General features: G+C 43.5%; 3 protein-coding genes across 3 annotated transcripts in view; 2 read left to right on the plus strand and 1 right to left on the minus strand.

Annotated features, from left to right (window-relative positions):
- itga11a (integrin, alpha 11a) overlaps positions 1 to 12990 on the plus strand; it is a 73860-nt gene extending 60870 nt beyond the window's left edge. The window contains exons 21-30 of the mRNA XM_080500806.1: positions 816 to 914; positions 5790 to 5866; positions 6543 to 6626; positions 6862 to 6952; positions 7964 to 8077; positions 8301 to 8384; positions 8469 to 8579; positions 9783 to 9878; positions 11039 to 11152; positions 11272 to 12990. Coding sequence (XP_080356932.1) covers positions 816 to 914; positions 5790 to 5866; positions 6543 to 6626; positions 6862 to 6952; positions 7964 to 8077; positions 8301 to 8384; positions 8469 to 8579; positions 9783 to 9878; positions 11039 to 11152; positions 11272 to 11349 — 948 coding nt within the window. The 3' untranslated portion in view covers positions 11350 to 12990. The remainder of the gene's footprint in view (positions 1 to 815; positions 915 to 5789; positions 5867 to 6542; positions 6627 to 6861; positions 6953 to 7963; positions 8078 to 8300; positions 8385 to 8468; positions 8580 to 9782; positions 9879 to 11038; positions 11153 to 11271) is intronic.
- Positions 12991 to 17806: 4816 nt separating this feature from the next.
- LOC308131505 (relaxin-3 receptor 1-like) lies at positions 17807 to 18952 on the minus strand (the record flags this gene model as incomplete). Its single annotated transcript, XM_080498240.1, has 1 exon — positions 17807 to 18952. One exon carries the CDS (start codon positions 18950 to 18952, stop codon positions 17807 to 17809), a length of 1146 nt encoding a protein of 381 aa, XP_080354366.1.
- Positions 18953 to 21500: 2548 nt separating this feature from the next.
- Positions 21501 to 26070, plus strand: part of adamts7 (a disintegrin-like and metallopeptidase (reprolysin type) with thrombospondin type 1 motif, 7) — a 101373-nt gene continuing 96803 nt past the window's right edge. The window contains 1 exon segment of the mRNA XM_080499087.1: positions 21501 to 21933. Coding sequence (XP_080355213.1) covers positions 21801 to 21933 — 133 coding nt within the window. The 5' untranslated portion in view covers positions 21501 to 21800.

Genomic DNA, 26070 nt, shown 5'->3' on the forward strand with positions numbered 1-26070 from the left:
GGGGGATAAAATAGATAAATAAATAAAATGCTGCATCTTTTTTTAGAAAAGTTGTCAAAACGATGTCAGTTTCCACTGAAATTGGCAGAAACACTGAAAGCGATGTAGATAACATGTGAGGCCTCTAATGTACTGTTGTTTGTTTTGGTAATGAAACCACACAGACACACACACACACACACACACACACACACACACACACACACACACACACACACACACACACACACACACACACACACACACACACACACACACACACACGCACGTGTGCAGAGAACAACACATTATAAACATTAGCAGTGAGAGAACACAGACCTTTGTATGGACACATGACCAAGTTGGAGTGTTGTTATGGTGACTGTCAAAATAAAACAACCAACTCCTAGAAGAATATGGAGTCATGGATGAAAACACAGTTTTTATTGTCCGTCTACTGAGCATGTGCAGAAGAATGCGCAGCTGCAGCCTTTCAAAAACATTGTCTTTTCCCCCCGTTTCCATGGAATTGGAGCGTTTTCAAACATTTTCAGAGTCTGACAGCACCCTTGTGATGAAGACGGGGGCCCAAAGCACTACAAACGTTTTCTGTTTTCAACTTGAATTCATTGTGGTGTAGACAAAGCTTTATTGTCTTCCAACATATTGGACTGTTATACATGGAGCCCTGCTGAAAACAACCTGTTCGTCACAATGCAATGCGATGCCCGAAGGCAGTGAGGACCGTGTCCTTACTGTCCCAGAAGAAAGCAGATCATAAATCGTACCTCCAGGCCGCCGGTTGCTGACGTATGGTTTCGCTGTGTTCGATCCAGGACAACTCTGACATCCAGATCGAGTGTTACATGGAGGACAAGCTGCGAAACGAGAAGATCTGCAACGTCAGCGCTCCATTCATGAGGACCAAGACACAGGTGAGATCTGCACCGGGGGAAATTACCGAGTGTGTCTTTGTGCGAGACACTGAACCCCAAACTCTTCCCGGTGGGGGGGGGTCGAGCACTTTGTAAGGGAGGGTTTGTATAAATGGACCAACACTGTACGAATACGTTAACACTTCTGAAATAATGAAGGTGTGCTACATCAGTGGAATACCTCCAGAACAAAGGTGCTCTATTCATATTCCTCACGTGACGCCAAGGCTTTGCTTTTCAAATCTTTACATAGGAATCAAAATGGAAACGTTTTCGTTCGTTCATCGTTTTACCAGAAAATCTACCGTCTCCAGAACTGAGTTGGAAATGATTCGGATACGTTTACATTTCTGTTGTTTGGCTGGATGGTTGGCTGACTGACTGGTTGGTTGGTTGGAAGTTTGGCCAATCACATGCCTTGCCCGTCCCTCAATTGCAGCGAGCATGAAAAGCCATGCCAACATGACTCCACAAGCAATAAGCTTTCAAAGCTGCATCACTAAGATCTTAAATCGAACGCCGATTTCACTCACAATCAACTTAAGTAATGTTTTCCTGCTGTGGCACCTCACCTGACCCCCCCCCCCCCCCCCCCCCCCCCCCCCCATCCCACCGACTATGCCACCCCTTCAGAGCAGGCCTCCAGCTGACCTATCCCATCATTTGGAGGGTTTTTTGGAAACACTCCATCACACATGTGATCCATGTTGTCAGCAGTCACACACTCCAAGTGACTTTCCATGTCTCTGGAGGCCTTTTCTCTAAAGATAAAAAAAAATAAAATATCCTCATTTTGGGAATAAAAATCAGTGGAGCAAGGAGAGTTCCCTGAGCCATGAATAAACCTCCCACAGAAAACATTTGGTTGTTATTGCGTCTGGAGACGACGCGCCGTAGCAACAGGACAAACAGTCGAGGAGAAGCTGCCCCCGATTCACCAGGTGAGTCTGAGTGAAAGACGCACGTTTTCTCCTCTCATCTGCTTCTCATCGCCACTTTAAGGCCGCTGATTCTTGAGCCTTTCCTCAGGCTTGTAATGTCAACTATATTTATGAGACTCTGCGCTTTCCAACAAGCTTTACTGCAATGCATTAGCTCTTATTTTTAAAAGGGTGATGTTTGAATTCACTTCGCTGGGAGACGACACTGATTGTACATCGCTCCTTGATATTAAAAGCTATTAAGCATCTTCTTTTTTTTTTTTTAAATGCACAAGCCTCATTTTCATTTGATGTCTGGACTATTGTCTGCTCTGACGTCTGTGCTGATAACAGACCTCAGTAACAAAGTATTTCTACTTCAATGCTGTAATCTGTACAATAGTTTCAACATTTCATGCTTCTATGTGAAGAAAAGTGTATATTTCTGCCCTTATTTTAACCTTTATGAGGACAATTCAGAGTTTCAGTGAAAGGAGAAAAACAGCTTAAGGTGATATTTATTAATGCTGAAGCTGCAGTTAGTGAAAGTCCTTCGGAAATATAGCTTTCACATTGATTTCACACGGCTTTGTATGAAGCCAAACCAACTCTAAACCTAATTTAAAGACTGTTAAAAGTGAACCCTTTGCAGGGCGCTCATACAAAATGATCTGAAATTGAAAATATCAGAGGTAGAGTTCTGTTTGAAGCGTGGATGTCAAACATGACGCCCACAAGAGGCTCCATTCCGGAACGACCAAACCACCAGGGAAATGGTTGAGCTTTCAAAGAAAACAAAGATTTTATAATTACATTTCTTAAGAGTGGCGGACGGAACAAAAGGCTTCACCCCATGCTGTCAGGATGAGTTTGTAAAAAAAACCCATAATGCAACAGTGATGGGGGAACATTTCACTGTATTTTACACCAAAAGATTTCATTAAAATTGCCTGCATGTTGAGACTGAATTCATTTTCTGTAGTTGGAATATTTAGCAAAAAAAGTTGTTTTTCAAAATGTGTACTCTTGCACTTGGACTTGGACTTTCTTTATTGTCATTGCAGTACATCACACAGTGAGGAACTGGCAACAAAATGTCGTTGCTTAGCAACCAGTAAAAAAAGGCATTAAAAAAAAACGTATTTAAATATATTTAAAAAAGTAGTTCAAACAGTCAAACAGTTAAAATAAGGTGCATATGAACGATAAATAAAAGAGCAGGATGAGAAATGGGATAGATTAAAATTGAATAATTGCACAGTGTGATATTGCACAGTATGAAAACGATGTAGTGAGCATACCAGGCCACTAGAGGGTGCTGTGGTCTGTGTTTATAATGAAAAAACAGTGTTATAAACGTTAACAATGGGAAAACAAAAACATTAAACATAAAGTTTAACATTGATTCCTGAACCTCTGCTTCTACGCTGGAGCCGAGGCACTGAACCACGTCTTTCACTTGATTAAAGTACGTGTAGTTCTTAACTTTGACCGCTGATAGTTTCGACAGGCGTGAAGGATTTCGCGACACCGCATCTTTAAGGCAAACGGCAGAATCTCCCGAGCAACGCAGACGTCCCAGCTTGTCTGTGCGACGCTCCCCGACCGCTGAACCCAGAGGAACCGGTCAGCTGCCAAAGAGCCGCGAAACAAACCGGCTCCAACCACCGATCGGCAAAACGTCTCTGAGGTGACCAGTCGTCACCTTTGTCCGGGACGGTCCTTTCCTTCCTTGTCCACCTTCCGTCTCTCCGGCTGCAGCAAGAATCCGACCCCCGAGCTCATATCCTGTGCTTTGGGATTCTGTGGCTTCGTGCAGACAAGCGCCTGTTAGTTACTGCACTTAGTTGTTTCATGGTTTGCAAAGAATTTGGCCCGCGCTGCAGAAAAGAAGCCCACAAGCCCTCTTACAGGCTCACGGAGAAATTCATTTTCTAAATTATTTGTTGGTAAAATTGCTTCTTGACGTCACATGTTTTTTATTTTTTTATTTTTTCTTTCTGGGACGACCCGATCGAATGTCTCATCCAAAACTCAACCAGCTGCTAGACTTTTACCATTTAAGGGAACTTTTTAGCAATTCTGACTTTTTTTTTTCTTTTTTCAAAGCACTGTCACGTTCTGCTCTCGGCTCCAGCACCTCCAACCTGTTATATAATCCAACACTATCAAGTATAATGACTATTCTGCTGTCTTTACATTAATTCCTTTATCTTATAGTTTATAGAGATTTTGAGACGTCCACGTCTTCAGTGTGAGACTTTTGTTTGAATAGTCAGTTAGATTTTCTTGCAAACCCTAATTTTCTAAATAAAAACAATGTAAAATAAAGATAAGTGAACAGTTCCTCTTTCAACACTGTTGCCTCTGGTGTTGTGTTCTAATTAGATTTCAGCAGTAAAAGAGGAAAATCTGAGGAATTTCATGATTTTCTGGATTGAAAATCTCGGTCTTTTCTGTTTTCAAATAAAGCAACTACGAGCAATAAATTCAACATAAAGCAAATGTGATACAAATCAGTACTTAAATAGATGCAAATTGACATTTACTTTCCTTTTTTCTGTCAAAATGCTAAAAACTCTGGAAATGAGTTCAATTTCCAGGCTTTACGCAGTTCAATGGAGAACTTTTTAATGTTGCTATAAAAAAGAACAAAAAAAGTTCTGTATTGTCATGTGAATTTTTGCTGAGGCTTTTCATTTTTCCTGTTCAATGTTTTCACAGCCTTCATCCTGTCTGTCTCTGCCGCGTCCCTTTTCTTCACTTCAGTGCAAAAACCCTGAAATTGGAGTAGATTCCTCTGAATGTTCTCTCTGAGACGTCTCTCCTCGCCTGGACGCAGACGGCCGCCATTGATTTTTCTGTCTCAAAAGGCTCATTCTTGCAGCGTAGTGAGGTGGAAAGATGAGGAAGAGGAGCGTCATGCGCTGATTTTCCACATCCAGCCACACAAACACCGTCTCACCGCGGAGGACGTCGTCTCCCAAACCCTCAGCCATATCATGCGAGCGTCGGGCCTCCGCTCGCCGATGACGAAACATCTAAAAAAAAAAAGAAAAAAAAAGATGAACTGACGTTTCTGATCCGCACCAAAGAAGCACCGTTCCTGCGGTTTGTGAGGCCGCTTCTGCACAGACGGGATTTCATCGGCTCTCCTCTTCCTCGCTCCTCCACCTCCTGCTGCCTCGTTCTCCCTCGGCTTTTTGTTGAGGATTCCTCGCCTGGTTTTCCATCTGCTCCTTCTGCTTCCCCGACTCTCGTCGCGTGAACTCGGCAGCGTCCTCGGCGGAAAAGGGGGAAATTCCCTCTTCCCGTCTCTCTGAGCAGCAGCAGCAGCGAGCCGCCTCGGGTCAGAGCCGGAGAGCCGCTGCGGACTCACTGAAGACTTTAGAGCAGAGGGCTGCAACCGCTTGTGTCACTTTCCACCAAAACAAATATAACCGGAGCCATAAAACACGTTTAACTTTTATAATTAGGTGAATGCGGCTCTTAAAGTTTCTTAAATGAACATGAACTGAATAAATTAATAGTATTTTTTTTGTACTTGATTTTAAAAGTTTATAAGCTTCTTTTTCAGCTTTTTTATTTTTTTTTATTTCAACATTTCAGTTGTTTTAACCAGTTTTTAAAAGCAGTTTTGTCCAGCTTGTGCTGAAAGGGTTTCCTCTCCTGCTGCCGCGATGACACACCGTGTCTCTGCACACCTTCATGAACGGACGTCCACCTTCTTTTCCATGCTTTCTCTGGAAAGCCACGCCGCCACACGGGGGCGCTCATGGGGGGGGTCGAGGGTCTTGCTCAGGTGCCCACGGTGGTGATCTGGCAGCTGTGGGAGTCGCACCTACAAACTCCCAATCCCAAGTCGGCTTCTCTGACCTCTGGTGCTGCCACGGCCCCAAACCAGGTTCAGTGTTTTATGTGTTTTTGTTTGTTTTTTATTTGTCTTTCTGTGTAGGTGTCGTTTCGCCTGGAGTTCGAGTTCAGTCGGACCGTCTTCCTGGACCACCTGAGGATCATCCTGCAGGCCAGCAGGTGTGGACGTCAAGTATAATCAGACCATTTCCCATAAGAGAGACAATATTCATGATCTCCAATTATTCAATTATTTAAATCAGAAGCTTGAAATCCTTGTTTCCTTGTATTCCCATAAAACTGCCTTTCGGATACAGCAAAGAGCCTTTGTTTGAGTCCCGAATGGTATATTTTCATGTTAATTTACATTTTTCTTTATGTCTTGTGTTATTGAGGACTAGTGAGACGCACTACGTTTCATTGAAATCAAATCCATCGCGGTTCTGATGTTGCATTTCATCCCGAAACCTTTCTGAAATCGATGCGTTTTCACTGGTGTAAACGGGGGCCAACGTCTTTCAAACCTTAACGAAAGAGGAAGAATAGTTTTCTGCTGCTCCGCCCTCCCTGGAAGCTCTCTGGCGTCCCTCAAGGTCGGCTCACAGGCCCACTAAACCTTTAGAAAAGCTCCGATGCGGAGACATGCAGATCAACTAACATTGTGAATCTCAATACAGTTTTAGTCCTTCATCTTAATAAATACCGTTCAGTGCATATTATTTAACTCCCACATATTATTAAAAAAAAACCTTTCAAACTAACACTTCTGAGTTCAATGAACGCTTGAGACTTGAAACTCAACTTCAAGGATAAATTCCACAGCGCTGAAACTTTCACCCTTCAAATATTTCCACAGCGACGGTGAGGAAATGAGCACAGCTGATAATTTCAACGATATCTACTACTCTTTGAAATACGAGGCGGATCTTCTGTTCACCAGGTTTGAGAACTCTACTTTTTTTTTTTTTTTTTTTTAATGAACTTTCACAGTTTCCGGAGTTGATTTTGGAAGCGGCGAACTCTGAGGCGTAATCAACGGGAACAAAGTGATTCCATCACATCTGGAAAGCGTTGAATAGAAATCAACGGCGCATTGATGGAGGAGAAATCTGGAACTGTAGCCGTTCGTGCGTTTGCCTTCTAATTTTTTTGTTTTTGTTTTCCCGCTCGGACAGAGACTCGAATCCGACGAGGTACGAGATCAAACCGGAGCTGTCGCTGGAGGAGCCCGGCGTCATCGGACCTCCGTTTAACTTCACCTTCCAGGTCAGAGTCGGTTTGACCTCCAGTACTTACGATAATCTAATCGAATATATTCCTTTATTATACCCGATTTTCCTGTTTAACGCAAAAATAATGGCTTAGATTTGGTAATGACTTGAATCCAGCTTTGACAGGACTTCCATGCACATCTAAAAAGTAGAAGATACGTTCAAAGTTTGCTCATTCGTGCTCCATTTACCCAGAATTGGACAGGGGGAGATGGGGAATTGAACTTGCAACTTTGGAGTGAGAGTCGCCCGCTCTACCGCCAGAAGCATCCCACATGAAAACCGCAGTATTTCAAATATTTACATGGGAACGGACGTCATTTTCAAAACGTTGCAGTTTAAACTTTTTTCACATGAAAATGCAAAAAAAATGATTTTTTTTCTCTTGTAGATTTTAAAAGAGATTTCAAACCAGAGATTGCATTGCTACGGATTCACTTTTTATTTGTATAGAGGAATAAGACGGTGAACATTATGGAAGCGATTGTGGCTCAAAAATCTATTTGAAATGTATTAACAGAAATACCTTTTCATGTCTGATTAAACTGCATTTTTTTGACTCATAAATAAAAATTAATGATCAATCATCCAAACTGCATTTAAAAATTTTTTATACAAGGCTACTTATTTGGTGACTTAAATGAAATGAATGACGATTAAGTTTTAATTTTCAAAAGACACTCCAGTAAATAGTGATCAAAATTCATTTTGAAAAGTCAGATTTGAAAATTAAAATGCATTTGCAGAAATGCTTTTTCAATTCAAGGTTCTGGCTGCATAGTTTGACTCGTTAGTAAAATTCTTAATGCAGCATCCAAACATACATTTTCATTTTCTTATTCAGGTTGCACATTTTGTAACAGAACTCAGAAGAAAACCTAAAGACGGGATTGCTTTTTCGCTTTCATGTCCGCAGTGCAAAAATTAGCTCAATATTCAGTTTCACTTTGCATTTCCAAACAGCCCACATCCAATGTTTTTGTTTTTTGTTTTTTTGTTTTTTTAGATCCAGAACCTGGGATACTTCCCAGTGAAGAACGTGCAGCTGAACATCGACGTCCCTGAAATGACTAAAAATGGCAACCAGCTCCTGCAGATCTCAGACTTCCATATCGACCAGGTGAGCCAAAGCTTCCCTCTGCCAATAAACAAATACCTACATTCTGTTTATCACCACCTCCTTTAAGCATGTAGAAATTCAAATTAGTATACATTTTTGGTATGAATCTCTATTCTCTACACATGTGGATGTGTCTCGAACGAATGAATAACCAACAAGACAAAGGGAAACGGCCTTTTTCTTGAGCCTCCTGACCTCCTGTCCTCTTCCTGTGACCCTCCAGAGAGACGGCAGCCACTGTTTGCCCCCCCAGCATGTGGCGCAGAGCAGAGCCTCGCCGGAGGACCTCTCGCGATTCTCCCGCCTGGTAAACGTCTGAGCCCGTCCTCTCGACGCAGGGCGTCCTCTCGACGCAGGGCGTCCGTCTCTGAACCTGCGTTCGCTCCCGCAGAACCGATCCAACACGCTGACGCTGCCCATCCAGTGCGAGGTCAACGTGGCGTCCTACCGGGACATCTCGGTCCGGATCGCCGGGGCGCTGAGGATAGACACTTTACACGCAGTGAGTACGGACCGCGACACGTTTACCGACTCGGGGCTCGAATACACACCAAGGATTTCAAAACAAAGCTGGTCAACACAACTTTTTGAAATCGGCTTTGAAGACGCTCAGGCTCCATCGCCGTGTGGACGGCCGCTGCTGCTCAGAGTTGTTTCTGCACACGCTCAGTAGATGGACGATAAGTAGTTGGCCTCCAGAGTGTCGTTACTCCCAGTCCAGATTCTCTCGAGGCTTGGGACTTTTATTTTGACAGTCGCCGTAATAACAATCCAATTTGGTCGTCTGTCCATACGAAGGTCCGTGTTCTCCCATTGTTATGTTGACAGTATACTGTTGTCTGTGCGCATGTGTTTACATTTTCATTACAAAAACAACAAACAGCACCCACTAGTGGCCGGACATGCTAACTACATTGTTTTCAGCCAAATGTTTCTGAAACGAAAATGTGTTTTCACTTGAAACGTTGTCGTGTAAATGGGGCCAAAATGTTCAGGTTTGAAACTTAATTAAGGGAGGAAGAAGAATAATGTTTTGAAAAGGTTTCACCTTGATCCTCAGAATTCTTATTCTGCGGTTCCACCCTCCCGTGGCGCTCTGTGGCGTTCCTCAGGGTCGGCTCACGGGCCCACTAAACATTTTGAAAAGCTCTGATCTGGAGTATGTGAAGACATGCAGACACTACTGCACATTGTAGTTACGCATCACACAATTTCCACATATTTTGAAAATGGCACCCACTAGTGGCCGGACACTCTCACTACATTGTTTTCAGCCAAACGTTTCTGAAACGAAAATGCAAAAAATTATGTGTTTTCACTTGAAACGTTGTCGTGTAAATGGGGCCAAAGTTTTCAGGTTTCAAACTTAATTAAGGGAGGAAAAAAAATAATGTTTTGAAAACGTTTCACCTTGATCGTCAGATTTCTTATTCTGCGGTTCCACCCTCCCGTGGTGCTCTGTGGCGTTCCCCATGGTCGGCTCACGGGCCCACTAAACATTTTGAAAAGCTCTGATCTGAAAGACATGCAGACAATACTGCACATTGTAGTTACGCATCACACAATTTCCACATATTTTGACAACGGCACCCACTAGTGGCCCGACATGCTAACGACATCATTTCAAACACCCCCCAAAAAAAAGACACATTTTCACTTGTTGCGCTGTAAACGTGGCCTCAGATGTTTTCTCCTTGGCCTCCAGCTGAAGTTTAAGATCCTGGAGCTGGTGAGCAGCGCGTCGGTGGAGCTGCCCCCCTCCAGCCCCATGTTCCTCCACGAGCAGCGGCCCGTCAGACACGTGAGTCACACAAGCCGCCCGGCGGTTCACAAGAAAGACTGACGTTGCTTTTCATAAACAAGCGGCAGTGGAGGTCAGAGAACATGTGGAGCAGAGCGGAGGAAGCCGCCGCCGCCGCTGCTGCACATGTGCTGAGTGGAGCTGAGTGGAGCTCAGGGACCGAAAGGACCAGCGGCACGACGGAGCCCCGACTCAAACCCTGAACTCTGCTGCCCCCTGTCTGTCGTCATGGAGACACTTTGCTCATTCAACTGTTGTTTAGCTGCAGCGCGGACCGTCGCACAATATAATTAGTAGTAATGAGAGTAATTACCCTCTGATACATTAAAAAAAACAATATAATTATAATGAAGAATGTAATATAGTATTGATTATAAATAAAAAATAGCCAGAATATTAAAAAATTAGACGTACAAATAAGAAAAATAACTCAACTCAACTCAACTTTATTTATAAAGCGCTTTAAGCAGCCGTAGCTGAGACAAAGTGCTGTACATTGAAATAAAAATATAAGAGGCAAAATAAAAGCATTAAAACAATAAAAAAGTTAAAGCAATAAAAACAATCAGATGGTAAAGCAATAAACAAAACATAAAAAGTTAAAGCAAAAAAAACGAAGGCACTAAAACCAGAGCAGAGTCTCATGCTGAGGTAAAAGCCAAAGAATAAAAATGGGTTTTAAGACGAATTTTTAAAAAGGTTTTATAAAAGAATCTGATATGATAATTAATAATGCATAAAATATCAATATTATATGAAGCGATATCTTAATATAGTTTGTATATTAAGATTCTTCCAGTACATTAAAAGGAACTTCTCATTCAAAAAACAGAAGCTTTACTTTCTGACAGCGATTACTAAGAACTCATACAGTACTTGTAAAAGTACTGATAGTTTGCACTATTACTTCAGTATATTTAAAAAAAAATAGCTGTTTTAACGCATATATTTCTCCACTGGCTTTTCCCATCTTTCAGTAAAACGTCTCAACCACAGTTGATTTGACGAAACGCACCCGACAGTTACTCTGAGAAGTTTTTAAGACGAGTCGTTAGATGTTGTACGTTAGATGTTGGTGTCATTTTTAGAGTGAGCGTTGTCCTCAGTGACTGGATGAAATGTAAAATGAACGGTGAGATCTGCTGTGGTCTGATCTCCAGATAATCCTGGAGATCAGGAAGGAGGGAGATTCCAGAATCCCCACCTGGATCATCGTGGGCAGCTCGCTGGGCGGCCTGCTGCTGCTGGCTCTGCTCATCCTCGCTCTGTGGAAAGTGAGTGATGGAGCCGGTGAAGGAGAACACACTTTCCTCATGCTCCGCCTCCTTTTCAGCTCTCCTCTGATCTCTCTCTCTCTCTTTTTTTTCCTCTTCTTTTGTTTGTTTCCTCTCAGCTCGGCTTCTTTCGGAGACAAAAGCGAAGAGAGGAAGACGAGCAGGGGCCCAACGGGAAAGTGACGGAGGAGCGGTAACGGCAAGCTGAGGGCCCCCAGCAGACGCCCTTTTTCCATGAGGGGACCCGACACTCAGGGACCGACCCACCCTACCCCCACCCCACCTTAACGCCCCCCCACCCCCCAACCCCAACCCCAACCCCCCCACCGACACAGTGGCACCGCGTCGACATGATCGCTGAAGCTGATTCAGTGCACTGGACCCGTCCCACGCCACAACCCCCGCCAAGTCAGCACTGCCCCCCCCTCCCCCCCCCCCCCCTCCCCCAACCCCCCCATGGTGTCCCGTCAAGGACCTCAGAGCGCCAGGCCCCCGTATGCCTGACGACTTCAAGCGAAAACACCAAACTTCCGTTGTGTTTTGAGGTTCTGTTTACACGACAACGATGCTCGGAGTCACTGGAAACGCAACTTTTTTGGAAAACGGCTCCCAAGGTGGAATTTTTTTCTTTTTTTTCTTTTTTTTCAAATGCTCCAAATCCGTCTCGGGAGGAAAACACAAAAAAATGTTTTCCCCAAAACACTCAGTCTCTATGGAAACAGGCACAAGGTGCAACTTTTCGAAAATACTCCCGACTCCATCTCCATGGATACGGGGGGGGGGGGGAACGCAACTTTTTGAAAGTTCGCCAAATCAGTTTATAGTATTTTGTTCTCTGCAGCACGTGCGTGTAGTTTCATTACATAAAACGACCGACGGCGCCACCTCATGGCCCAACATGCGAACTGCATCATTTTCAGTGTTTTTGGCGTTTCGGTGGAAACGGACCTCGTTTTCAAAACGTCGCCGTGTAAACGCGGAACTGTTCGGAAACAGAAATGTAAAAGAGATTGTCACGCGGGGCCTCAGTCAGTCTGTTCGGAGGTGTTGAGGCTGTTTGAGTCGAGGAGCGTCAGTCGGTTTCATCGCTCGTTCGTCTTTCTCCCCCCCCCCCCCCCCATGTGTATTTATTTAACTCTTATACTAAATAAGTAAAAAAAAAAAAAAAAAACTACATGGAAAACCTCAAGGGTGAAATCCACCCAAAAGCTACCAAAATATAAAGTTCTTATACTGTATATTGAATTCGATGTTTTGTTTTTTTAGTCATCGTAATTTATGAAAAACAAGATTGAATTAAAAAACACAAAGAAGATTCGTATTTGTTCAACTTTTAATAATTGAGATAAATATTCTAAATGTGCTTCCTCTCCTTCGGTTATTTTCACCCTGGAGAAACACGCAGGGTGGCCTTTAAACATTCAATGCACTTTTCTTTTTCTTTTTCTTTTTTTTTGTACAAAATTAACTTGAATTTTGTAAATAGTCAGTTATCCTTTTTGTACTCTCTGGATATCCCGGTGGTTTTCACGGTATTTTAAACGTGGTTTTATGGCATTACTTTGTAGTTAAAGCAGCGAAGCCAATTTGCAGAGTCAGCAGCTTTGTCGTACTGAACTTATTTTGTTTTTTTTGATGAATTTGAGACGGTTGCATGCCTTTTTTTAACGTTGCACTGCATCAGAGCGGAGGGCGTGCACACGTCACTGCCGGGTGATCGCCGGAGGTCGTCTTTACTGTACGGGACGATCGAAACGCACCAGATGAGTGAATGCACATTGTTCCTGTTACCAAAGAATGTCACTTTGTTCTGTTTTGATGAGGATGAAGAGCTGTAATATACCTACAAATAAAACTATGTACATTTCCCGCTGGGTTTTTGATGAGTAGCTAAAGTATCGTAGAGCTTGCGTGATGAAAATATTGATATTTTCAAACAATTACTACAGAAAATGACAACAATCTGAATCCATTTTCTGATGAGGAATTCTGGTGCAAAATAACAGTGAAATGTACAAAAACCTTTAGTTTAATTCAACAAAAAAAAATTGGGATTTTTATTTTGGACATGATCAAAAACAAATATCAAGTCCACAGTGCACAGCAGAATACCAAATATATTTCACCACACAGTGAATAAGGATAACTCATTAAATCCATCCCTTCGCCATAAATAATATATGATTTTCTTTATCTTATTAAATATTCATAATGTTCACTTATTTGATATTCAGTTCAGTAAAATATGTTAGAACTATTATAAAAACAAATTATCTGAAGAAAGTGTCAATAAATTCAATTTAAAAAAAATAATGATATTTTAATATAGAATAAATAAAGTTGTTTGATCATAACCAATTATACATATATGATTATATTTAGTGTGTCTTGAGGTCCACAAACTGTTCCGGAGTTTCACTCCACTTACGGAAATAAAAAACCTTAGTTGTTGTAGTTGTAGCTGTACTGCTCCTTTAAACTCCTTCAATAGCTGTTGCATTCTGGGTGTTTTTACAGACTCACCCCGACAGAATGGCTTTTACTATGGTAGGTATAGGTAGATGTTTATGTAGGCGAGTGCGTGCATGTTTTTCCTTTGGTATTCAGTTATGTATTTATGTAGGTAGGTCAGTGTTTAGGTTAGTTTTGTGATGTGTGGCGGTGGGATTGACGCGTGACGCCGACTCACTGATCCCGATGCTGCAAATGTACGAATTTGACCCAAAATATTAGGAAAAATTGGAGAAAAAAACCCCACAGTGACAGAAGAAGGATAAACAGCAACGCGGGAATGTACAACAATCGCCTTGTCAAGTACATTACCATTTAAATTGGCTTTGGGAATCTTAAAAACGAAGCACTTCCTCGAGGTGTTTACTCGCAACAACTGCGGGATAATGAAACTGGCGAATGTGAATCAGCAGACGGGGCTCGAGTGGCGTCGGAGCTTCATACGCTTGAGTATGAAAAGACAAGAATTATGGAAATCGTTGGATCAGACGCAAATGACTATTAGGGCGAAGTCAACAACGACAAATGGAGGTTCTGGTCTCGTCGGCGAGCCGTGGCGAAAAGGAATCAGTGGAAATAACGGCGGCTGGCTGTGAACTGACACAGTGCAAAAACAACCGCAAGCTTCAATAACTGAAAAAGGGCCTTCAGGTCACAGCAATTTTATTTATTTTTTTATTTATTATTATTCACCTTTTGTTCATCCAACTTACGACTGCCAAAACATTAGAACCCCTGGAGGCGTGGACTCCATTAGCAGTAGAGCCTTGAAGAAATTGGAGTGACGAGAGGAGACCTTCACGAGAACACGTGCAGCATCCAATTTTATTATTCATTTCAGATTAATTTGATTTATACGGTACCAAAACAACAATCTCAAAGCACTTTAGAGAAGAAAAAAACCAAAATAAAACGACTATTACATAAGAGCAAGCATAAAAGAAAAAGTCTTTTTAAACAAGAACCGACTCTCTCGCTCGCTCTCTCTTTCTCTCTCTTCTCAACATCCCATCATCATTTTATTTATTTGCTTCTGTCTCGCTTCAGTTCAACGTGTCAAGCCCTTCGTGGCAGTTTTGCCCTTGTTTTCAAACCTCGTCTCGTCTTGTCTCGTCTCGTCTCGTCTGTTTCAGCCTTCGACTCCCCTCTGAAAGCACAAATCCCGTGAAGAGCAAGCTTGACACCTTTTACTTTCTCGCTGTTCGTTATTCATACAACAGTAGTTATCAAACATATTGCCTGTCTGAAAGCATTTAAACTATTTCATTATGCAGTATGTCAGTGAGATATTTTATCCTATACGGCGACCAGACATGACATCTGTGGCCACAATTTAATATTTCGTGGCCAAAAATTACGATTTCATGCCTACAAATTGCTATTTTCTGAGAACAAATTACTATTTCATGACCATCAATTCCACCAATGACTATTGTTTGGGAACAAATGACTATTTCATGGCCACAAATTACTACAACACAGGCATTAAAAAAAAACTATTTTGGGGAACAAATTAATATTTCCTGTCTATAAAATAATATTTTGCAGCCTCAATTCACTGTTTCATGGCCACAAATGACCATGTTGAAGGCACAAAATACTGTTTTATGATTACAAATGACAATATGTGATGGCCAGGATGTTTTAATTTGTGGCCTCAGTATCAAGTTTAATTTAAGATATTATGTCTTACATATGGATTACATGTAATGGCGTTACGTAATTAGGATACAGACAATTCTACAATACATAAAAAATGTGTAATCTCGTTGCATGTATATTGGATAAAAACTGGGATTACTGAGCGGGATTACAATAGAAAATCAGATGGAATGAACTCGAACTGCAGCGGTCGCGTGCGCCGTCCGCTGTCATTGCGACACTTCCTGAAGCTTTCAGGCTGGTCAGCGCTGACGCGTTGCCATGGATACTGCAGCCAGGCGCGCCAGTCATTATGCTTTAAAGTGGGAGAAGCTCTCAACCTCTCTGTACAACGCGAATGACGCCTCCCAGCAGGGAAAGTGCTGTGAACGTCCAGGAACTCGACGTCTCACCTGAAGAAACATCTGGTAGGATAAAACCTGCTCACTTTCACTGATGCACACCTGGAATCTGTCGACTAGTTTTACTCGCTCATAACCTGCCAATACTAGTACTGGTGCTGATGGTAGGAAGACATTCTCAATATGTTTAGACGACCTCATGTTTTTGGGATTAATTGAGGCGGACACGTGTCATAACTTGTATTTATTTATTTATTTGGGTTTTTTGTTGTTTTTTTTAAGTCTGCTCGTTTGATTGAGTTACTGGCGGGTTGTTCAGTTTTTATCAATCAGTGATTCATGCTGCCAGATACAGCCTCTAATCAAACATTCATATTTAATCCTTGGGGGAAAAACATTAAAACCAACGAGGAAACAGAGAGAGAGTTTTGGAAAAGAAGGGCTCATTTTCTTCAATAGAAATTAAAAGCTTCATTTGTATTGTGGTTTTGATTCTCTGAAAAGAAAAATCAGTGTTCGACACCTGACTGGTTACTGAGTTTTGATTTAGTTCAACACTTGTTTTCCGTGTATAAGATTAATGGAGCAAACACGCATTCTATTCTTTATTTTCTGTATGTTTTATGTTCGCTGGTAAGTAATCGCTGGTAAGTATTCTTTTGAAGTAATCCAAAAGTAACTAAAAGTACTCCGGTACATTGCTTTTCTATTTTAGCACTTAGAGTAAGTTACTGATTAAATTTTTCACAAGTAACTTGTAATTGTAACGGATTACTGTTTTCAAATAACCGTTCCCAGCCCTGGTCTGGGTCAGGGTCACCCGAACCCTGCAGATTTTACTCGAGTAAATACCAGTGGGGGGCAGTAACGAGCACACATGGTTCCCCTCATTTACAACGTAAACCCAGTTTGTTTAGAGAGGTAAAAATCAGAGTTTAAAAAGTAACGATACTCAGAAGAACGACTCAATGTGATCATTTGGGCGACCGTGGCTCAGGTGGTAGAGTGGTCGTCTTTCGGAGTGAGAGGTCGGAGGTTCGATCCCAGTCTACACCGGTCTATGTGTCGAAGTGTCCTTGGGCAAGACACTGAACCCTAAATTGCTCCCAGTGGTCGACTAGCGCCTTGCATGGCACCTCTGTCCCATTGGTGTGTGAATGGGTGAATGAGCTGATATGTAAAGCGCTTTGGGACTACCTCAGTGTGGTTAGAAGGCGCTATATAAATCTAGACCATTTACCATTTGTATTTTGTCACTTCCACTTCATATAACTTTAAAAAGTATGAATCAGATTAAGTTCAGAGCACTGTCCTAGATTAGATTAGATTAGACTCTTTTAACAATTCAGCTTGAAGTCTTACTCAATTTCAACATTTTGCAATTCGTTACTTCTCCATTTTACAGATTACAAAGCAGTGAATCAGATTAGATGCATACAACTTGCTGGGGTATCATTTAGGTGACATTTTTGACAAATAATAATAAAACAAAAGTCCTTGGTTAAGAAGTGGGAATAATTATCCACCTCTGCTCTCTGCGACCGTATAGAAGAGGGAAATACTTGATGGCAGCTCAATACAGATCGCCTCCGATGGGTTTTTTTTAATAACGTGAAAGAGCCTCCAGAACTGACATGACGCACGTTAGGGATGACGTCACATAAACTCTGCAAGGGTTTGAGTTTGGGGTTCCAACGTGAGTTTTATAAAGTCCAGGTTAAAAGGCAGAACTCTAAAGGAAAGAAATCGATGAGAATTTATAGTAAATTGGGGACAAAAAGGAGAACAAAATCTCGACTGGAAATAATTTATTCAGAGACAGATTTACAGGACCGACATGATGGTAAATTGTTGCATTAATCTTCATGAAACCAGTTTTTATTTTCCTTCTTCACAGCACGGAACGCAGACCAAGAGGAATAGAGACATTCAAAGCCTGTCGGGTTAATCCACCAGTAGAACGGCTGTGTTTTCTTCCTTATCTATGAAACACGGGTCACATATGTCACACGTCTCCACGAGAACACTTGTTTGTTTGTTTTTTTTACATGAATGCGCTTGTGCGCATCCTTCAAGCGTCCGCCGCGCGCGAAGCTTTACGCACGACAAGCGGCATCCATCCACTGGCGATCCGCCGAGGTCAGCGTGCACACGGGATGTGTTTGTCCACCGAGAAGCCTTTCCGGTCGATGATGGACAGCGAGTGCTCGGAGTCCCCCACGAGCTGGAGCTGCACGACCCCCCGGCTCTCGCCCTGCGTCACGGAGCGCGTGGCGAAGCCTTTGCCGTGAGCCGGTGCGGACTCTCTCCAGAACAAGCCGCTCAGCATCTTCCTGATCTCCGGCCTCATCAGGCAGTACAGCACCGGGTTCAGGCAGCTGTTCGCGTGCGCCAAGCACACGGTGACGGGGAACACGTAGGTGTGCACCATGTAATACGACGTGTCCCAGTTGGCCGCGTTGAATTTGACCAGGACGCCCCAGAAGGTGATGGCGTGATTTGGCATCCAGCAGAAGAAGAAGGACAAAACCACGATGGCGACCGACTTGGTGACTCTGGATCTCCGTTTGGGGTTCGTGCCGCCCATGCTGCGCCTCCTCACGAAGCGCAGCAGCATCAGGTAGTTCACGGACACGATGAGCATCGGGATGATGAAGGCGATGAGGATCTTCTGGATGTGATACAGCGCGAGCCAGTCGTGTCCTTCTGGGAACCTGAGGAGGCAGAGCTTCTCCCCGGCCACCACGGTCACGGTGGAGAAGATCATGGTGGGAGCCGTGGCCGCCGTGGCCGCCACCCACAGCACGGCGCACACCCACTTTACGCGCCGCGACCTCCGGTGCGCCTTCTTCCTCAGGGACGTGGCCACGGACAGGTAGCGCGTCACGCTCATGGCGGTGAGGAAGAAGACGCTGGCGTACATGTTCATGACCGTGACCGAGAGGACGATCCTGCACATGGCGTCTCCAAACGGCCAGCTGAAGTCCAGCGCGGTGTCCACGGCCCAGAAGGGCAGCGTGAGCACGAACTGGAAGTCCGTCACCGCCAGGTTGATGATGAAGACGTTGATGGTGGACCTCTTCCGACCCTGCCGCTGCCTCATGAGGAAGAACACGAGCAGGTTCCCCACCAGACCCACCGCGCACACCACGGAGTACACCACGGAGATGAGGATCCGCAGGATCGGCGTCCCGTCCGCGCTCACGTCCACGTCCTCAAAGCTGAACGTGTCCCCGGCGGAGGAAGTTCTATTCAGAGCTCCGCTGAGGTTAAACAGCTCGTCCATCTTTCACGGGCGCTCTCCGTCCGCGCACTTGCGCGTCACAGCCGCGCGCCCCGGCGCACCCGCGTCTCCATCCTCGTCCTCCTCCTCACACCTCTGTGACTGACTGACAGCTGACCCGCAGGGGGCTTTTATACGCGCGTGCCGCCGCGCTGCGCAGACGCGATTGGTCGGTGGAGAGACGCCACAGGAGGAGAGCGCACGGTCTCCAACCTGAGAGGAGAGAAGAAACATCCTGAATCCAGCAGATAACACGAGAGGAATGAGGCTGCCTGCTCGGTTTCGTTTGTTTATATTTATCCTCCTCCAGCCAGCTCATTAGAGGTGTGACAGTGTGCAAGAGTCCCGCGTAAAAGTCACCAAATGGCGCAAATTACAGAGATACGATCAAATACTATCAAACAAAGAATATGTAGATACGTCTTCATACAGGATGGTTGTCTCTAGGAAGCAGGATTATTTTTTTACATGCGTGTGTGTCTGATTTGACAAATAAATTGATTTCATTTCCATATTGACAGGCAGCATAACGCAGAACAGCGACGCACCGGTGCAATCATCTCTGAACAAACTGGAATTCATTCAAAAGACTGTCTCGAGGAGCAATCTGCAGGCTGGATGCACATTTATCACGACGATTTTCGTATCCAATTTTTTTTCCTTCATATTATCCTATTTTCACATCATCTCGAAGAAAGAAAAACAAGAAATGGAGACATTTTCTTGTTAAAATCGGAGATAAACCCTTCGAAAGAGACCTGGACGTTCTAATCATGACCTGAAGTTTTAGACTCTGGACTGAGACTTCCTAAAACACATCGAACTGTTTACGTCCTTCCAATAAGCGCAATCAATGTCTTGACTAACAGACATGAGTTCATATTCAAGGTGCAATAAGCTGGATTTATATTTATATTTATCACATTGATTTTCACACTGAGTCATTATAGCAGGTTAAAGAGTTCAGATCTCTTAAAATCAGAGAAATTATTGGAACAGGACCTGGGCATGAAATATAAAAGCTCTGGAGTTTGTGAAACACTCTGAATTATTTCACTTTTTTTTTTTTTTTTTTTTTTTTAAATAATGGAAGACTTTGAGTCTGGATTTATTAAAAAAGAAAAAAAGAAGCCAAACAAGACTCGTGTAAACAATCCTGACTTTTTACAGGCATATTTTCCACATCAGACTTGGAGTCTTGAATCAAAGTCTGGACTTTTGAAAGTAAACTTTTGACTTTTTAAAAATCAGCTGGATTCTTTAAGGGACTCCTAGTCTTTGCACTGGACTCGGAACTCTTATAGATAATAAACATTAAACACTAGAATCCATTTAACTTGGAGTTTTTCAACAAGATCTATTCAAATAAGAATTTCTCTCACGCCAAATACAAAACACGACCTCGTTTCAAGGAGCTTTTAACAGAGAAAATCCAACAATTCCACGTGGGCAAGAGGAGACGGTGGAGAGGAAACGACTCCATTCAAACAGGGAGAAACCTGCAGAACCAGGCCGTGGAGAGGAGACCTTCCGCTGTTCTGGTTCTAGTTGGATAGAACCAGAGAAAAGGACAGAACAGAGACTGAAACAACAAAGCAAAGAGACTTCAGACTTCGAGGTACTTGGTGTCCATCCAGGCCATCGCTCTCAGTGAGCTGGGCTCGGCCTCAGCACTTTGCTCTCCTCAACAGGAGATGGATGAACTCTTTTATATCAATTGGCTCTTTTCAATAAACCCGAATTCTCTTAATTTGCTCCTTTAAACAGGCGAATTCCTGAAACCTTTTGGTAAAAAACATGTCTGGACAGCATGATGAAGGTTTAATGTGTTGCTCTTTTGTCTGATAACCTTTTCTTCACAGCCCATCCATCATCCTGTGACATCCCAAATGAGTATAAATCACGGCAGTGCCTTCGTTTCACCGCTAGAGGGAGCACCAAACTCAGTTAGATTCAGATCAACGACAAAAGTAAAAGTATTTTAAGACTGAGTTTAGTCAGTGTTTGTTGTTTTTTTTCGCTCATCAAGGAAAACCTTTATCACGCGCTGTAGTTGAATCTGTGGGAATAAAATTCCTCCATGATTTGTTAGCTCTTAGAAAACAAATTAGAATCATATTTTTCTGGCTTAAAAGAGGCTTTTTATGAGTGCTGTACTCAGAATTTCCACCATAAGAAAATAGAATTCATGTTATTAGAGTTCAGAGAGGGAGATTGCAACACCCCAGAGGGGAGTCACTCTTCTTCTTGTTTTTTTATTTTTATTATTTTTTTTATCATTTTTAATTTCCTACTCCAACTTTACGCACAGCGGCCTCTCCCTCAGGTCCTCATGTGACCCACAGAGAACCCGGACGACTTGGGGCCCTCAGCCAACTGGACCGTGTGAGTCCTGAGGATCCGATTTCTTGGGAGTCGCGTTCCCCTTTAAGCGTCCGGGCCTCCCGAGAGATGTCCCATTGTCCCGAGTCCACCCCTCTGTGGGGGGAGGCGCTGCGCACAAAGTTTCGCCGAGGAAAGTTTGGGAGCTGTCACTGCCTGTCGGGAGCAGGCTGATGGAGGACGGCGGGGGCCGGCTGCTCTCACACGAACGCGTCTGCACGGAAAACGAGCGAGGATGAAGCAGCGGAAGGGAGAGCAGGCTGGGAACGGTCGGCGGGCCTGAAGCGGAGAAGGACGCAGCCGCGGCTCGCGCCGTCGTCTCCGCCGCCGCCAGGAGCAGCGCATCCGAGTCCGATGGAGATGATCTGAAGTTGCAGAAAACCCAGCGGTTTTTTTTGGGTTTGTTTGGTGTTTTTGTTTTGGAAAGGCGTTAAATGGTTGGTGAAAGAACGGCTCCCGTCCCGACACGATGACCCGTTTGGCGTGCGGGCTGCACGCTTCTGGACAAAGAGCGTCTCCCGTCCGCGTCCTGCTCCCGGTCCTTCTGCTGCTGCTGCTGCTGCTGCAGGACTGCGGGACGCAGCGGCCGCCGCGTCAAGCAGGTTAGTGGGCCTGCAAGGAGAAGTTTGCAATGTGAGGAGTTCATGCAAAACAGGCGGGCCGTGTGGTCAGGCCAGAGGTAAACAAACAAACAAACAAACAAACAGCAAGTTGAGGAACACACTGAGAATGTCTCAAAGGCCCCGTTCACACGTCAAACTTTAAAGTGAAAATGCAGAATTTCCATTGCAGCACAGTTTCACGTCTATATGGCAATGTTGTGAAATAAGTGTCCGTTGCCAAGGAAACAACAGACATTATGAAACTGACGTAGTTGGTATGCCAGGCCATGAGGTGGTGCTGTTGGTTGTTTTTGGAATTAAACTCCACACCCACCTGAGCAGAGAATTGTAAACATTAGCTCAAGAGCGTTCTGATGGACGGATGACTGCTTCTGATTGTTAGTAAGGTGACTGTCAAAATAAAAGTACTAAGCCCGAGGAGAATCTCGACTGGGAGTCATGACACTCTTTCTCTCGTCTGACGCAGACTTTGTTCAATGTCTCTGCCAATTCTGTGGAAACGGACATTGTTTTACAAACCTTTCCTGAACGAAGACACAAAAACAAAGTGTTTTATCACTTTAATCGGCATGAGAGCAGTTCTGGTGCAAATTTGCTGACCTCATCACAAATCGTGCAGCCGAGCTCGTCTCAACCAGAAGTAGCGAAACGCTTCGAGCAGCATCGGCGTGATCAGAAACTGTGGTAGGTCGAGTTTGTGCCAGTAGGAGTGGGAATAACTGTGGCGTTGCCATGGTTTCCAGGGTTTTATCTCCTCCCCTGGCCGACCGCAGCAATTAAAGCCGAGGTCCTGCAGACCGGCGTGAATCATCCGAGGTGAAACGCTCTTTTCCACGGTGCGCTGGACAAAAAAAACCACAAAAGGCCCCGACCCTCCGGCCCGGTCGCTGCAGGGCAGGAAGCAGGATCTGGCTGGGGGAATTCACAGGATGCATTATTATTATTATTAGTCTCATAATGCAGCCGGTTTCCTTGTGGACGTCCTCGCATCAGGGAATTGCCCCGATTTGTGTCTGGTCGCCTTCGCCCCCCTGACTCCGCCCCCTTTTGCTTTCATCCTCCTGGGCCTCGGGCTCAGACGGTGGTTTGGGTGTTAATATTATATATTGGGTGTTATATATAATATTTGTCACCAAAATCCCATCTGCTTTGATTGGTACATCTCTCACTTTTTTTAATCAAATCGTGAAAGAAAAAATCATTATATTCCTGAATTTTCTTTTTTCTTTTTGTGCACACGCTCCCATTTTCACCAGTATTGTTTTTTTTCTGAATCGTCAAAAGTTACGGCACACCTGTCAACAAATTTCCCAGCATGTTTCGATATGCCTTTTGTGCTCACGTTCTCAATGTTGCGAGGCTTTTCCGGCAAAACTCCAACAGATGAAAGAAAAAAAGAACAAGACTTAAACAGACACTGAGATCAGTAATTGCGCCGCGCCTCTTAAAGAGACAGGTACACAGAAAAAAAAAGCTCTTGCGAGATTAAAGAAACAAGCAGGTGAAGAAGTTCATGCTCACTCGGTGTCATACTGTACAAATCGGCCCCAGTCAGACTCTCTGAGTTTCTGTTTCTTATTTTTTTTGCCTCATTGTCATTCAGAGGAGGTAAAAATAATTTTGATTGGTGTTGATTGAAGAGTGAACCTGGTCTCGGGAATCCCTCAGGCGTCCCTGCTGGTCCCACACCTTATTTAGAGGCTCCTCCTGAACCACTTTCTTTTTAATTTGCCTGCCCGCCCACCATAGGGGAGACAGTCACTTGTATAAAAGCTGTAAATTGAATATCCTGCGTGATTACAATGCAAGCGAGGAAAATCCAACAAGTGGTACAAGTTTCATGCAATGCACAGAATCAGATTCCCTCGAGGCTGTGTTGCCCCGGAACGGGCTTTCTGGCAACGATTAAAACAAAAAGAATAAATTGGAAGCAGATTTTCATTAAAAAAAAGTTAATTGAAGACGCTGGGCTGTTTGCGCTTCTTTGTATCAGGGCTGGATTACAAATTAAATCAGGAATGAAATGAGAAGAGCCGTTCTGCTCGTCTGTATTCTGCATTAATTTGTCTGATTCAAGTTGTCGTGATGCTGAAGTGGTGATTAAAGCAAACAATGGGCGAGGCTACGGTCCACACTGGAAATCTCCCAAGAGTCTCGGGATTCTGTAGCCTTCAGAACCAAAAGTCCAGTTTTCACGGTTTATTTCACTAAATGAAATTTAAAACATTCTAATGATCTCAAATGAAGAAATAAAGGTGTTGCTATAGAAAATAAAAAGTACAATTTAGATCCGTTTTCTTACATTTTTAGTCGTTGTGGTGATTTTTAGAGTTATTTTTAATGCATTTTCCCACTTTAGCCATTTTATACATCTTGGTTATCTGAGCCTCTTCAGATATTTGGCTGTTTATAGCAGTTTTAGCAATACGAGCAATTGTTTTTACCCTTTTTCCTCCTTTTTTTTCTATTTTTCAAAGCTGGGGCACTTTTACCACATAAAGCAGTTTTTTTTTTTAATCCTGGAGATTGAACCAGTGTGGAAAATCAGTTTGAAATGCAAATAAATGTTTATTTCCAGGTCATATTGTGAACGCTTCAGGGAGCCGCCGCAGGGGAGCTGAAGAGCCAACCCCTGCTCCACTCCAAACACACACCTTCACGTCTAAAAGACATCTAGAATCACCTGGATGCAAATGAAACGAAAGCCCGCTTCAGCCACTGAGTGAAATATTTGTTCTCTGACTGCAATAAACAGCAGCTGCTTGATTCACTGCAGCTGTGAGGACCTGGACTTCATCCATCCACCGTTTGGACCTGCAGACATTCACATTCGCTCCTATGGAGTCACAGAAGAACCTCAAACAATTGTTTTTGGACTGTTAGAGGAAACTGGAGGGGGAAAAAACAAAAAACCTCACGTGCAAACATGCAGACTGGAACCTCGTTGTCATGAGTGGAGAGTGAGGCTGGTGGAAGGTCACTGGTTCCAATCCCACAGTGAAGACCTCAGTACGTTACCGCGTCTGCAGTGCGTCGAGTCTTACCAGTCCCTTCCAGGTCCCATGAGCCGGGACGCAGTTCACCTCCAGAACACTAGGGGGTGTGGGAGAAAGGTCGCTTGAAACTTCGTGAAACTCATTGGTGGTTTTTATTTTGTTGCTCATGTTGAGCACATTTTTTTTTAGCGTCGAGCTCAGGCTGGGCAAAACATAGATTTATCGAATTTGTTGGTAGAAAAAAAAAAAATCAGCAAATTCTTCTCACAATCCAATAACAGGCATGTGGAGTTAATTGGGTTTCGTTCACACTGCAGGGAGAAGCCATCCCATTCTGATTTAAAAAAAATTTTTTTTTACTAGAATTCACACGCTGGTCAGTGTTGCCAGATAAGGTGGGTGAGTACAGCTCTTTACATATCTACACTGTGTATAGCAATCCTGGCAATTTACTCTATTTTAGAGGATTTTTCTTTTTACTGGATTGTTTTCTTTTTCTTTTTACATATTCTATTTTTTGTGCTCTTTTTTGCTCTTGTTTAGATATTTACATATGTTTACATAGTTTAATTCCTTAATTTTATAAGTTCTGCACCTTTTTACCTTGAGCTGTTGTAAGTTTGTGTTTCCCCCTGGGGAGGAATAAATCTCTCTACTCTATTCCCCCCTCCAATTGGAGAGCCAAATTCTCTTACCTTTACCTTACGGCGTGTTCTTTATTACGCCTTTCTACACAAGTTGAGATCTGGGCTGGTTTTTATTGAGGTCTGTGGGTTTTTACCTTGTTTGGGCTGAAAACGGTGAGTCACATCTGGCAACCCTGGTGATAGCCGTCGTGCAACGTGTACGGTACATAGCGTGCTGCTCGGTGTGACTTCACGTCGTCTTCTGGAGCCTGAAAACATCCGTTCCGATCGCGGTCACGTGGCAGGGGAGCTTGAAATGGTCACGCCAAAAAAAAAAAAAAAAAATGGAATCCCAGCAAGAAAATCAGAATTGAGCTTCAAGACCTGCGGTGTGAACGGAACCTTGGTGATCCTAAAAGCTTGCCTTCATGTGGATGTTTGTGTTTTTTTTTTTCTTTTATAAGAGAAAGAACCGGTTTGTCCCAGTTTACTGT

This window comes from Blennius ocellaris (genome assembly GCF_963422515.1).
Source record: "Blennius ocellaris genome assembly, chromosome: 1".
Lineage (NCBI taxonomy): Eukaryota > Metazoa > Chordata > Actinopteri > Blenniiformes > Blenniidae > Blennius > Blennius ocellaris.